Raw genomic sequence first — 13775 nt, forward strand, 5'->3', positions numbered from 1 at the left:
GCCTCCCTTTTTCCAGGTTAAACACCCCCAGCTCCCTCAGCCGCTCCTCACAGGACTTGTGCTCCAGACCCTTCCCCAGCTCCCTGCCCTTGTCTGGACTTTCTTCTCATGAGTAATGGGACACAGTTGAGTTATAACTGCAGCAGTGCTGAGTATGAAGGCACAATCTCTGCCCTGCTCCTGCTGTCCACATTGCTGATCCAGGCCAGGATGCCATTGGCCTTCTTGGCCCCGTGGGCACACTCTGGCTCACGTTCAGCTGCTGCTGACCAGCACCCCCAGGCCCTTTTCCCCTGAGCCACCTTCCAGCCACTGTGTCCCCAGCCTGTCGCTGTTTTGGCCAAAGTGTAGGACCTGGCACTTTGGCTGAACCAACACATCCTAAAGGATCTGCAATTCCTGCCCTGCTCTGCACCTGTGCAGTCATTCTGTACAGTTTATTCTTATGCAAGATCTGCGTTCCTTCCCGTCTCACGGAAAAGATGTATCGGCTGTACCCGCTGAGTACCCGACGCGCCGGGCACGGCGGGGCGCGGGCGGCTCCGTGAGGCGAGGCCGGGCCGCGGGGCCGCCTCCGCCGCTCGGTCCCGCCCCGTGCCCGGGGCCGCGGGCGGGGCGGGGGCGCGGCCGCCGGCGCGGAAGTGACGGAGGGTGGCGGTGACGCCGTTTTCCCGCGGTTCGGGCGGCGGGCGGGGGCCGGGAGCGGGAGCCGGCGGCCCCTGGTCAGTGCCGCCCGCGGCGGGCGCTCCCGGCAGCCGCTCCCGCCATGCCGCCCAAGCCCCCGCGCAGGGCGGGCTCCGCCCGGACGCAGCGCCCCAGCCCCGACGGCGGCTCCGCGCCGCCCGCCGCCCCCCGGTAAGCGGTGCCCGGGCCGGGGGCGGGCTGGCGGCGGGCGGGCCGGCCCGGGGCTCTCGGCGTCCGGCGGTCCGGGCTGTGGGGCGGTGGCATCCGGGGCGGCCGCGGCAGCGGGCGGTGTGGGTTCCGTGGGCGCCCCGCGGTCCCGTGTCCCCGCTGGCGATGTGCGATGCTTTTCCCAGGGTCGAGGTGGGCGAAGCGGACTTCGTCGTGCTCTGTGATGCGCTGAAGGTGTCGGAGAGCGTGAGGGAGAAGGCGTGGAAGACGTACGAGAGCTTGTCGGCAGCGGACGGAGCTCTGGTGAGTAGCGCTGCTCGTAGCATCGCTCGGCAGCAGAGTTCTGTGCCCCAGCTCACATACTGAGCCGAAACTTCGCTGCAGCGGCCGCCGAGGGTCCCACGGCCAAAGCTCATGTACTGTGACTTAGCTTTTTCCAAGTGAAGGTAGACTTGGAAAGAAGTGGGATGTTGCCATGCTCATGTCTGTGTAAACTAGCTTCTGTAGATTGCCCTTTTTTGTTAATATTTTGTTATAAAGGTACGTGCTCAGGAGTCCTTTTAGGTTACTAACAAGTGGCAGTAGAAAACAGCAGCATGCGATCAGCTAATTCTTTGAACTGCAAGTTATTTCAAATATGTCTTAGTCAGCTTTATACAGGCAGTCTTTCTGCGTGTTTCTGTGTATTTTTTCCCCTCTGTATCCTTTATGAGGCTGCAGAAAGGGTATGGAGATTACTATTGTAGAGACAGGAACGTTTCCTTTTTTTGTTGCATAATGTTAAACCTGTGCTTATCGTTGAGGCATTTCCGTTCAAAGTTAGTCATTGGGCATGTGTAAACAGCTTAATAAAGTGTTAGGGCCTTTCTTGATTTTTGCTTTTCCTTCTCCTCAGTATGACTGCTGTGTCAACAAGCTGGCTCAGAGAACAGCTATAATACAGCTAAATCATGGCAGAAGCTTTGTTAAAGAGTCCGGATGCAGTTTTAGAATACCCAGCTGGGGTATTATTCCCACAGTGAGCACTCGTGTTGATGTGCGTGTTCTGACTTCTGCTTACCCTTCTGCAGCTTGAGCTGTCGCTACTAATAGTTTGTAATCTGTGTTTTTTAAACTGCAGTGTGGCTATACCAAGTCTTGATACATTCACATCACAGAGTAAAAACAGCATGGAAGAGAGACTGTGCACAGCTCTTTCAGTAACAGATACAATTTCTCGTCACGGATGTTCATGGAAGCATTTACCTAAAAGCATAGTTGAGTTCCCCTGTAAGAATGAAAACAGGAGTAGTCAGGTCCCTTGACTGAAAAAAAAGCAGGGCAGGTTGCAGTATAATCCTGCAAATTTCATTTACAGGTGAAGTTTTGTTTTCACTGATTATTACTTAGCAGTGGCCAGATAAGATACATGGTGTTTGAAACCTTACAGCATCTCATTGCTTCCTTTACCTATTCAGAACCAGATCTTCGTTATGATATATAACTAATATTTGTTGTCTTGCAAGTAAAATTGATTGTTGAGAGCCTTTCAATGTACAGGGAAAAAAAATTCTACATTATATTTCAGTCCAGGGCCTTTCCCTCAAACTTAGAGATGTATCTGCAGGGTGTTGAAATGAGTAAGCTGTCAAGTGTGTGCCTCCGTGGGGATCTGGAAGGTGCTGGAGTTGCTACTTCTAGCTGAGAGCAGGCTTCATCTGACTCTGAAGTCAAGCAAGTTTACAGCCTGGCTAATTGCTGCTTCTTTTCCCAAGTCAAGCTGCTGTGGTGAGCCTGGCTTCTCAGGATGACTGTCTAGTTCAAGTTGCAGGGATTCAGGAGGAGGCTGTTCTTTTCTTCCCTCTGGAAAGGTGTTATGTTGGAGGGGCTGTCCCAGGGTTTGTCCTGCAAGCACCAGCTGCACGTGATTTCATCAGTGAGGTTCAGCAGTAACCTGTTCAGTTCTGAGCTGGAGCAGAAGCTGTGTAGCAGCTTTCTCTTCTCAAGCAAAAAGTTGAACAGCAGGCCACCAGCTGAGACAAATACTTACCAGAACACTTCTGTTTTGCAGTGTAGTTGGTTTGACTTGAGGAAGCTTAAATCAAAAGGCTGCTGATAGAAATAGAGGTGGCATCCAAAAGTCCCCCTCTCAAGCCATTTACAAAGTACAAAGACCTGAAACCTTGTCTTTCTTGGCTCACTGGCCTTATTTTATTGTGGTTGATGTTAGAATTGTGCCTGCCAAATCTCTGAGGATGTGAAGAGCACGTGTAGTGGTAAGTGGGAAGCAGTGTGGCCCAGACTGTAGGTGCTGTGGTAACTGGCAGATACTCAGGGTGCAGATGTGGTTTGGATGCAGTCTGAACATCTGCTGTATCCTTGCTCAGTGAATGTTTAGTGACTTGAGATGAAAACATCTTGTAGTGCTGTCCTTTTTGAGTCGCTCAGGGTGCATGTGCAGTGACTGCACAAACTGGTTGCATGTGGCTTAAAAGTATAAAGCAGTTATTTTTGGCAGGCATATACACAAAAATTGCTAGAATGTAGTGACTTACCAGCCTAAATGTGCCTGTGCTACAGTGAGATATTTTACTAACCAGGTAGGCATCAGCCAGGAGGAGAGAACTTATCTGCTGCTCCCTGGAATGAATGCTAATGCCTACTGGAGCCACTGTTTTTTTTCCTTCAGGATGTCACACCTTTCCACTCTGATATTTTTTCTTTTGAGCATTTGAGCTACTAGTGATGATACTTTGAAATTTCAGCTTTCTTATCTTGCACTTCTTTCCATGCTCTGTAGCTTTCCTTGCAGTGCTCTCCAGTTATCTGTGTCCACAGCATGTGAGTCAAGGATATACAGATGCACCCTCTTCCAGCTGGGCTGTGAGTCCTTGAAACAGCTGAACCTCTTTGAGAGGTGTGGAGGAGGAGGAAGGTGGCAAGAGAGAGATGGTAACACAACTTTTCTGGAAAATGTGGCTGACCTGTAGTTGTAAAAGCCAGGTCTGCAGAGGGGGATTGCTCAAAAGCATCACAGCTGTCTGTTAAATATTTTGTTAAATATCCTGGTGTTTTCCTTCATAGTAGGAGAATATTAAAGCTTCACTCTGTGACAGCCAAGTTTAATGACATTCTTCTACAATAAAATGGTAACTCAAAATGTCTTAGAACCCCAAATGCTGAATCAGCACTCTTGGTGTGTGGGCTGAAGGAAGGTATCTGATGTCTAATCAGAAAGATGTTTCTTTTTAAATTCTTTTGCTGTCTAGTGAACTCCCACACAAGCTTATTGTGAACATGGAAGTGTTTATCTAAACAAGAGCTTTTCATTGGTGTCATACAAATATTTTTGTTCTCTCTATCATTTCTTTATCAAACCAAGCTACCTAGATGAACAGAATCTTTTAGAGCTGTAGTTTTTATAGTCTTAGTTTCAAAACTTTTACACACTTATTTTTATGTCTTAGCATTGGCTCTGATCCTTGCTTCTCTTGTACTCTTAATTTTTTGTAACTCTCCTGAAATCTGTATTATGAACCAAAATGCTTATAAATTCTAGATGGAATGAATAGATTTAGTGGAATTACTGATGTACCTTGGTGAGCAGCAGGTGATTGGTGTAAGGGATATTAGAAGCAGTCCAGGAAGCCATACTAATACTGCTGTGAAGAAGCTCAGGGCATTTGTTATGTTCTGCTACTGTTTGTTTTGGTAGAGAGCAGCAAAATGAGAATCTCAAGTAGAATATGGGCTGATACAAGCAGGAAAGAAAAGCTTGAGCAAATTGTTGCTGAATATATTGGAAAGAACCCATGTGGGGAACAGGATGATTTGGTGACTAAATTGGAACCAAACTTCTCCAAAGAAAATGAAAGTGGTTTAAGAAGTTGATAGAATTTGGAGTCTGCCAAGGACCTTAAGGCATTAGGGTCTGCTAATGCTTGGAGCTCATCAGCTTAGTTAGCTGTAATATGTGGGGCGTGGGTAGGAGCTCCATTTTTTGTTGGCTGTTCATAGCGCTGCTGGAAAATGTGGCTCACTGTTCTCCTGCTGCAGCTCAGCTGTTCAGAGTCAGGAATTCCTGAGCCATTTTTATCAAGTATTTGTCTAACCCACTATTTAAAAAATTGTCGTGGTGCAAGATCTGCAGTCTGCCTAGTTAGGTTTTCCTAGTTTAGCTTTATTTGCCCATTTATTTTATTCCCCCAAGTACTGTGCTAATTTGTTCCTGTTGTAATTCAAGCCAGTGGTGTAAAATTCTGTACCAGCCAATTCTGTACCCCATGAGAGATGTATTATTGCTGCCTTTTCTTTTCCTTCAGAAAGTCTCTAGCATATGAAGATGTTCTAGGCATTTTTTCTTGTCTCTAATTACTTTTCTTGTCTCTAATTACTTTTCTTACCTCCTGAAATTCTCCCCAACTGGTACGCAGATACTGCAGAGCACTTGATTTGTGCAGGAGTTGAACTGCTTTCTTAGTGAAGAAATTAACAGGTAAACTGTTGCTTAAGTTGAGGAATGAAGTAAAGACTACTGAAATATGGAAGGTTGGTCTGCATAGACAAAAGAGTTCATGTTCAGCAGGCCAAGTGTCCCCAGTCCATAAAATTTCACATTTAAAGTGAAAAAATTCCTTTTGGTTGTGGTTTCTTATTAAAAAGAGAATATTTTAATTGGTAAGCCACCTCATCCTCATGTTAAAAGGCAGAGAGGCTTCTTGCTTTTGACAAAAGCATGAAACACATATGAGCTAATGAAGTATTTTCTGTCTAGACTTTGTCTCTAATTTATAGAACTGTAGCTGAACTGAACCTGAATCCATTGAAACTTTGGATGCATGAGCAAAATTACAGCTATTTTAGGATCCTCTGTTATTAAAAAAAGAAGAGCTACTGAAAGTCCCAAAACAAACAGATCATCTCCATGGCCTCTTGCTGATGATATTCAGTATCTTAGCAGCAGATGGGCCACTTGTATGTGCCCTTGGACTTGAAAAGCTCAAGCAACTGGTGTAGAGTTTTTTTTTACTCATCTTCTGCCTATCCTGAGGAGAGATTGATGACTTCTCCAGTCTTGCTGCATGTAAAAGTGTAATGGGAACTTTGCATATCAGATGAACTATTTTTACTACTTCACTACTTTCGATTGCCTTCATTACTTTCAGCTAGTATTTTGTTTGAATTTGATCTCCTCTGTTGTGAACTAATAACAATCTTCTATCCCAGACAATGTTCAATAGAAAATTTAAACCTGAAAAAATGAATATTGCTGAAAAAATGAAGGATCTGTCTTTACACAGAACTCCTTATATGTAGACAGGGCTTATAATGGTCGCAGATTTTTTTTCCCCCCTGGGGTATTCTTCCTGCAGGTTTTTATTCTGAACAGTTTTCTATTGTCAGAGCTTCTTGAGTCTACTCTCCAGTCCTCTTCCACCCACTGTAATCAGAAACACGTAAAGTCAGTAAATGGTTTGAGTTGCAAGGGACCTTTAAAGGTCACCTCGTTCCAGCCCCCTGCCATGGGCAGGAACACCTTCCACTAGAGCAGATTGCTCAGGGCCCCATCCAACTTGGCTTTGAACACTTCAGGGATAGGGCATCCACAACTTCTCTGGTCAGCCTGTCCTGGTGTCTCACCACCCTCACAGTAGAGAATTTCTTTCTAATCCTGATCTAAACCTGCTCTCTTTCAGTTCAAAGCCATTTCCCCTTGTCCTATTGCTACATGTCCTTATAAAAAATACCTCTCCCGCTCTCTTATAGCTCCCTTGAGGTACTGGAACATGCTCTAAGATCTCCCTGAAGCCTCTTCTTCTCCAGGCTGAACAGCCCCAACTCTCTCCAGCTCCCTGATCACCTCTGTAACCTCCTTTGGACTATCTCTAACACATGTCTGTGTTCTTATACCATCAAGCTAGTTCTCCATATTGATTGGAATGTAGTAACAGAGATTTTATGTTAGGAAGCCAAGTTCCATATCTTCCTCTTCAAAAATCAGGTGCTTGATATTTGCAGTGAGACATCCTATATCCCATTTGGTTCAAGTATCCATCTGTGTTTGCATATTTTTCGTGTGCATTTCCCTTGACCTTCTTTTACTCAACAGCGTTTGAAGTTTCTATTCCTGGGTCACTTTTGTAGGCTGTCACCAAAATTATCATCAGTGTTAGCAGAAGAGTAAACATCTCTAACTGCATACTAGAGCTGGGACTTCCTGTGACCATCTCCTCCTTGGGACTGATTAACTCTGGAGAACCTCTGGAGGCAGGGAACACAAGTTATTCCTGTTAGTGCCTTTTAACACCTTTCAGCTACATTTGGAAAGAAGAGAAGCAAGAATCCCATTTTACAATAATTAAATGTTGGATGAGCATTTTAAGCTAATGACTTCTCCCAGGTTGTTTTCACTAGATTTAAATAAACTAGTCATCTGGTAAAAATCATATTCAATAAAAGTAATGGTAAGTCCAGAATGAGAAATGTTTTGTAAGAGTTTTAGATCTTTTCCTACAGAAAACTATATTGATTCAACACAACGTTGCCCAAAGTTATAGCATGGGTCCCTTGGAATCCTAAATAAAAGATGATAAAAAGAGAAAGAAATCTATGTGGACTACTAGATGTTAAATAATTTTAGGGCTAGTGATTGGTAAGTATGCTTTGCTTCATGATGAGTTGCATTAAGGTCACTGCAAGTCATCTTTCTGAAACTGAAGGACAGCCAAGGGCAGATGTTGAGCTGTTGTCCTGCCCATTTTCTGTAGTGATGCCATATCAACAAAGATCTTGAGTCAGACTGGTGTAGGACAAAACCCTCAGAAATTAATTTCTGGCTATGAATTTGTCTTCATTTCATTCCTTTCATTTCATTTAATTTCTTCAATGCATTCCCATGCATCCAAATCCCTCTGAGATGAATCATCTACTTTGGCTGTAAACAAAGCAAAATAGCTGGAAGAAGTGATGCTGCTGTGTTTTTTGTTCAGCAGTCAACTTTAACTCATAGGAAAGAAGAGGACTTTGGGAGGGAAGGAGTGTGAAGAGTGTGACTTGCCAGGAAGACATCATCTTATTTCCTCTCCCTTTCCCCTGCCCCATGATGTTTATATTTGTTCTGGTTTCAGCTGGAATAAAGCTGATTTTGTTCCCAGTAGCTGGTATAGTGCTGTGTTTTGGATTTAGCATATGAGAATGTTGATAGTGCTGATATTTTAGTTCTTGCTAAGTAGTACTTGCCCTAAGTCAAGGACTTTCCAGGTTCCCATGCTCTGCCAGTGGGCATGCACCCAAAGATCTGGAGAGACCATGGCCAGGACAGGTGTCCTGAACTGGCCAGAGGGGTATTCCATACCAAAGAACATCATGCCCACTATATAAATTGCCTTGGAGTTGTGCTGGGAGTTGCTGATTGCTGCTCAGGGATGGGCTGGGTGTGGTGAGCAAATGTATTGAGCATCACTTGTTTCTGTTGGGTTTTATGTCTCTCTCTGTCTTTCATTTCCATTGCAATTATTATTAATGTTGTTATTATTGCTGCATTTTATTTTGTTCCAGTTATTAAACTGCTCTTTTCTCAAGCTATGATGGTTAGTTTCTGACACACCTCCTCACTGTGGGGATGAGAAGTGAGCAAGCAGCTGTGTGGTGCTTAGTTGCTAGCTGGGGTTAAACCATGACAATATTTATGGATTAAAAACACTGCAATTTTCATGCATGGCTATGGCAGATACCTTATTTTCTGAGAAAACTGCAGTTCACCTGTGTCTTTGGTTGTTTTAACCAGCAGCAGCTGGTGGGATAGTCCCAGTCTGGTGCTCTTTCATGTTTTCCTGTCTCAGCTGTGTTATAAGGCAGGCATGCTGAGGTGCTGCTCACCTTTTCTTGGCTACTAGGAAAAAAACCCCAACCCACAATCTATTTATCTTGGGTTGTGTGTAATTTTTCTTGTTAGGCCAGTAGTCAGCCAACATCTTGTGTTGAGGAGAAGTTGTCCAAAGCATCCTGTACCTTCAGCAATGGGTGTGGGAGTAGTGCTGATACTGGAGTTTGGCCATCTGTAATGGTTTGAATCTCATGGATGGCTAGGCTGCCTCTGAGGCTGCCTTTTTGTTTAATGCTAGAAACAAATGAGTTATTACCCCCAACCATACTGGACAAGGGGTTTACAGGTTGTTCTTGCAAAACCAGACCTCTCTGCTATCAATTAAAGCATTGCTGTGGCCTTCTAGCACTCATCCTGCCAGAGTTGAGCTAGGCTGCCCAGGAAAGCTGGGCTTGTTTGCATAGGCAACAAACCAGGAACAATTTCATTGCTTGGTGGCACTCAGTCCTCCTGCCCCGCAAGATGTTGTATTTACAGGACAACATCATGGCCTGAGTTTGCAGGAGCATGGAGTGAAATGAACTTATTTAATAAACAAGGTCAGCTGGCTCCAGGGGCAGGGGTATGCTCACTGTGAGTAATCTTCTCTCTTGGTAGTTCACTAGCTAGCATTAACCTGCATAATTTGTTATATCCCTTTGTATATCAGCAAATGCATCTCTGTCTGTCAATAGCTTATTTCAAAGTAATTTTCTCTTGTGCAAGGAGATGTGATTTGTAGAAACACTCAAACAGGAATGCAGGAAGAAAATAGTGACTTAAATAATTGTCAGTTATCACACTGTTGAGGGTGGCTGGTTAGTTTTGTATTGAAGCCTGTTCTATAACTATTAACAATTGCTCAAGCCAGTCAAAGTTTTTCTTCTTTGGAGAAAGCCCCCAGCCACTCTTCCCTGTTTTATAAATGCTGTTCCCAAGAAAGACAGAGAGCAACTGTCACCAAAGCAAAACAAAATGTTGGCAGTATTAGTGAAATTGTATCATTTATGGGTACAGTGGGTTATTGGTCATGGTTACACTGCTGAATAAGCAAGGACGTGAGTGGATGCTGACAGTGCAGAGGATTTTGGAGCAGGTTTGGAAGACTGGATAACATGGAGTGAGGTTGGTCTGGTGCAGTCTTACTCTTATTACCTTTGGGGAACATTTTCTAGAGTGAGCAGGCCCCTGCAACTTGCACTGGTATTGTCTAGGAGGTAACTAGGTGGAGTGATTGGGGAAAGGATAAAAAAGTAGGCTGGGGAGTGGCCTAAAGCTAGGCAGTGTGGAAGAGCAGGAATGCAGTGTTTCCATTCCCTTGCTCCTGGTGCTCCATTTCACCTCTGTCCTCCAACACATGTCATGTCCAACCTAGAGCTGTGGAGAATGCATTCAGATCCTGCTCCCTTGCTGTGGGCCTGGGTGGTGTTGCAGTTTTATTTACAAGGATGCTGGATACCTGAAAAGCATTTTACAAGTTTGCTATTTCTGCAGTTTTGGCCTGCACCCATGCCTAGTTCTGTCTTCAAGATAGCTTTGTTTCCAAAACTTGGGATATACCTGCTTAAGGGTTTTTTTCCCATGATTCTACAAGTCATTGTTCTTCAGGGGTTTTCCACTGAGTTGCTGTTTTGGTGGAAGGGTATTGGAATCTTAAGTGATACCTGTCGGGCTTCAAGTGAATGGCTCGTGAGCCATCATCAGGAGTTCTGCTCCATGTGGATGCCATGTCTGTCATTGTGGGTTGGCTTCTTTTGATGAAGGATGATTGGTTATAACTTGCACTTTCTAAACAGCAGAAAGCAGACCTTAAATGTAGATGTATGGTAGGAAAATGGCTGGAAGTGCTTGTTACTATCAAACTTTACTAAGCAGAGATGGGTTTGTGGTTCAGCAAACCACGGTGATGAGTGGTTGACAAAGCTGTACTCATTTATGAGTGTTTATTGCCTGTCATTGTAAAGATTTCAATTTTGTTTTTATGATTTGGCTTCTTATTCCTTAACTTTCAGTGTGTTGTTATGATCAAATATGGTAATTTAGGAAAAAAAAAGGAATCATTACTTCTGCTCTGCAAAAACATTCCGTGGAACCAAAGCTTGTATTTTGAAGCTTTGCTGAATTGTATGGGTAAAATTGATCCTGTACTGTAGGAATAAAAGTTGAAATGCTCAGTCTTTTACCTGTATTGTAAAACCTGGAATGGTTTTCTGTTATAAAATAATTGGCTGTCATAGTCAAATGTTTGTTTGAGGATGTTTTGTTTAACCATTTCCAATCATGTTTGGACTAGGTATTGTCTTCCATGCATTACCCATTTCTGTTGATTAATAAAACCTCTTTCCTCTCTTTTTTCAAAAAGGCTTGCAACACAAAGAAAAAGGAAACATGGGGTGTATGTATCTTTATTGTAGCAATTGATCTGGATGAAGTGACATTTACTTTCACTGAGCTTTTGAAAAGTATAAAAATGAGGTAAGTGAGTTCAAGTGTGTGAATTTAGGTTTTAACGATTAACTTGTCAACATTTTTATGAAGGGAATGTTTTTAAGGCATAGTGAATCTTTGTGCATATCAGACTAGTTGATTTTACAATGAAAGTTACTTACAGAAATTATGAATATACTGGTAAACTAGAAGTTGAGGGAGCAGTGATATTGTTGGATTAATCTGTAGTTGGCTTTGGTTGTATCACGCATCTCGTTGTTCTTGCTCTTCATAAAGTATTCATTGGTTCAGGTTGGTGCAAATTGCACTTAAAATATTTCTTTATTTCTTTCCCTCTATGATGATTTTCCATAAAACCTTCTTCCCAGCATTAGGCTTAGGCTAAGTCAAGAAGTGGGGAAAAGAAACATTACTCCTCAAACAGTTTACCAGCATGCTGCTCTTTCTCAAACATTTTAATGCCTAGCTAAACTTTGTATAGTTCATATACTCTTTCATATATTCTTTTATTTGGGGGTGTGTTACTTGTTGTATTGTATATTAATTAATTTAATAATACAGAAATTAAGATTATAGTATCTGCTTTTAAGGTGAATTTAGGTGGGAACAGCAACCTTGTGTTACATTCATCTAAGGAAAGGATTCCAGTGCCATCTGCCTGGAACTGTGCCATGTGTGGAAAGCATGTGCAGGAGCAGAGCCTCTCAGTGCTCTAGGGCAGGAGGCCAAGTCCTGGCAATAACCTCAGGCTTGGGCCAGAATATCCTTTTCCTTGAAGTCATCTGGTATGGTTAGGCTTCTCCATGCCCTCTTCTACCTTGCATCATCTCCCAGAGCAGGGTCAGGTCCAATGTTTTGACTTAATCTCTTCATTGTTGACTGCCTTGGAACTGTGTGAAATCCAATTGCATTTGTGCAGCGACGTCCAGCATGTTCCACCCTAGTTCCACTGACAAATTGTGCTGAAAAGTGAGAGACTTTTTCCCTTAGAGTTTCAAAGTGTAAGCTGTTACTCTATGATTGTGATGCAATATTCAATTGCTTTTGAGCCCTGGGCTTTTTCTCAGCTATAAGGTCAAATTGGCAGAGATTTCTACTAGCCGTCCTCTAGAGCCTTCAGATGCATTTTGAGCTTTTGACTGGTTTTGTGTCTTGTATCTTTAATCTGACAAAGATCAAAAAAATCTCTGGGAATATTGTATTTTGATAAAGGATCAAAATATATTTGATACAGTTGAAATAGTTGAAAATATTTGATAGCTTCCTCCTCTTTAATTTTTAGCATTCTGCTCATTTTACTTAAGAATGTAACAAAATGCTTCCTTGGTGGCCATAATATTACATGAATGAGTAGGGAGAACTTTGATCCCTTGTGTAATATTTCCAGAGGGTGGAGATGTCCTGTTGAAAGACTTGAAATTCTATATAATTCAATGCATTCATCTCAGTTTTCATTCCTAGGTCTTTGTTTAGCATGGATGGAGCCAAGGTTCATGTTCTTAGAGTAGTAGGAGTGTTTCTAAAGCAGAACAGGAGAGCTGAGAGGTGTGTGCTGGATATTTGTGGTATTACCAGCACTGCAAGAACAAAGGTGTGTCTAGTTAGCAGATTCTGACTTCCAGAGATAATATCTGTGCTAGGCAGGAAAACCTTCCTTCTGTGGTAGAGCCTGTATTGTGAGATAGCTCTGAACAGTATTCCTGCTGTCTGGAAAATGTGAAGGTGGGGCTCAAGGTAAACAGGTAATGTTTCCCAAGGCAAAGGTTCAGTCACTGGTAACAGTAGTAAGAACGTGCTGGAGTCTAGTGAAGTAAGGCAATGGGTTTTCATGGAGATGTGGTTTATTTTCTCTTTCTTAAGAGCTATTTCAGAATACTTGTTTTCACAAGTTATGATAATGTGGCATCTTTTTTTTCCCTTTTTTCAGTGTATGCACATTTTTTCAGTTTCTGAAAGAGGTGGATGTTAACATGGATACTGTAAGCACTAAAGTTGATAGCACTGTATCAAGGCTGAAAAAGAAATACGATGTATTATTTGCACTATACCACAAGTTTGAAAGGTAGTGTATGCTTTTTTCATTTTGAAATTGATTTCTTTGTCTGTCAACATTTAAGTATTGGAATTTTTCAAATGGTTTGTTATAGGAGCCCATTTAAACTGTTGGGCTAATATTTGCAGAACAGTGAAATTGAGCTGTTTACATGCATTAAATAAACACCTCTTACATTTTACTCCATAACTATCACAATGCTGTGTTAAACAACCCCCTTGCTGCAGTACAAACTGTAGTAAGACTTGCATGGCAAGTGATTACTACTCACTTTAAACTTTTACAGATATAAAGAGGATTGGTTTGCTGTCTAAATATTTTTTTTACTTAACATTTTGCCTTCCGAATCACAAAAGAATCTCAAATATATCTTAACCTTTGAAAGGGGTAGGAGATCACCCTTTGGTAGTTTGTAGAATGAAGGCATGTATATCCTAGTTTGTTTTTGCATAAACTGATTTTTTTTCTTGAAATGGTATGTACCTAGAATAATTGGGAAGCAACATTACACCACAAGGCTTGCAGTGGCACTGAAGTACTAAAGATTTTTAAATGCCCTTTTATAGTGTGTTTTGTGCA

At 42.7% G+C, this 13775-nt stretch overlaps 1 protein-coding gene across 1 annotated transcript in view; it reads left to right on the forward strand.

Moving 5' to 3' along the window:
• Positions 1 to 766: 766 nt before the first annotated feature.
• The window catches only part of RB1 (RB transcriptional corepressor 1), a 71329-nt gene continuing 58320 nt past the window's right edge, over positions 767 to 13775 (forward strand). The window contains exons 1-4 of the mRNA XM_058018306.1: positions 767 to 855; positions 1038 to 1155; positions 11058 to 11170; positions 13071 to 13205. Coding sequence (XP_057874289.1) covers positions 767 to 855; positions 1038 to 1155; positions 11058 to 11170; positions 13071 to 13205 — 455 coding nt within the window. The remainder of the gene's footprint in view (positions 856 to 1037; positions 1156 to 11057; positions 11171 to 13070; positions 13206 to 13775) is intronic.

Source organism: Melospiza georgiana, chromosome 2 (genome assembly GCF_028018845.1).
Source record: "Melospiza georgiana isolate bMelGeo1 chromosome 2, bMelGeo1.pri, whole genome shotgun sequence".
In the NCBI taxonomy this organism is placed as follows: domain Eukaryota; kingdom Metazoa; phylum Chordata; class Aves; order Passeriformes; family Passerellidae; genus Melospiza; species Melospiza georgiana.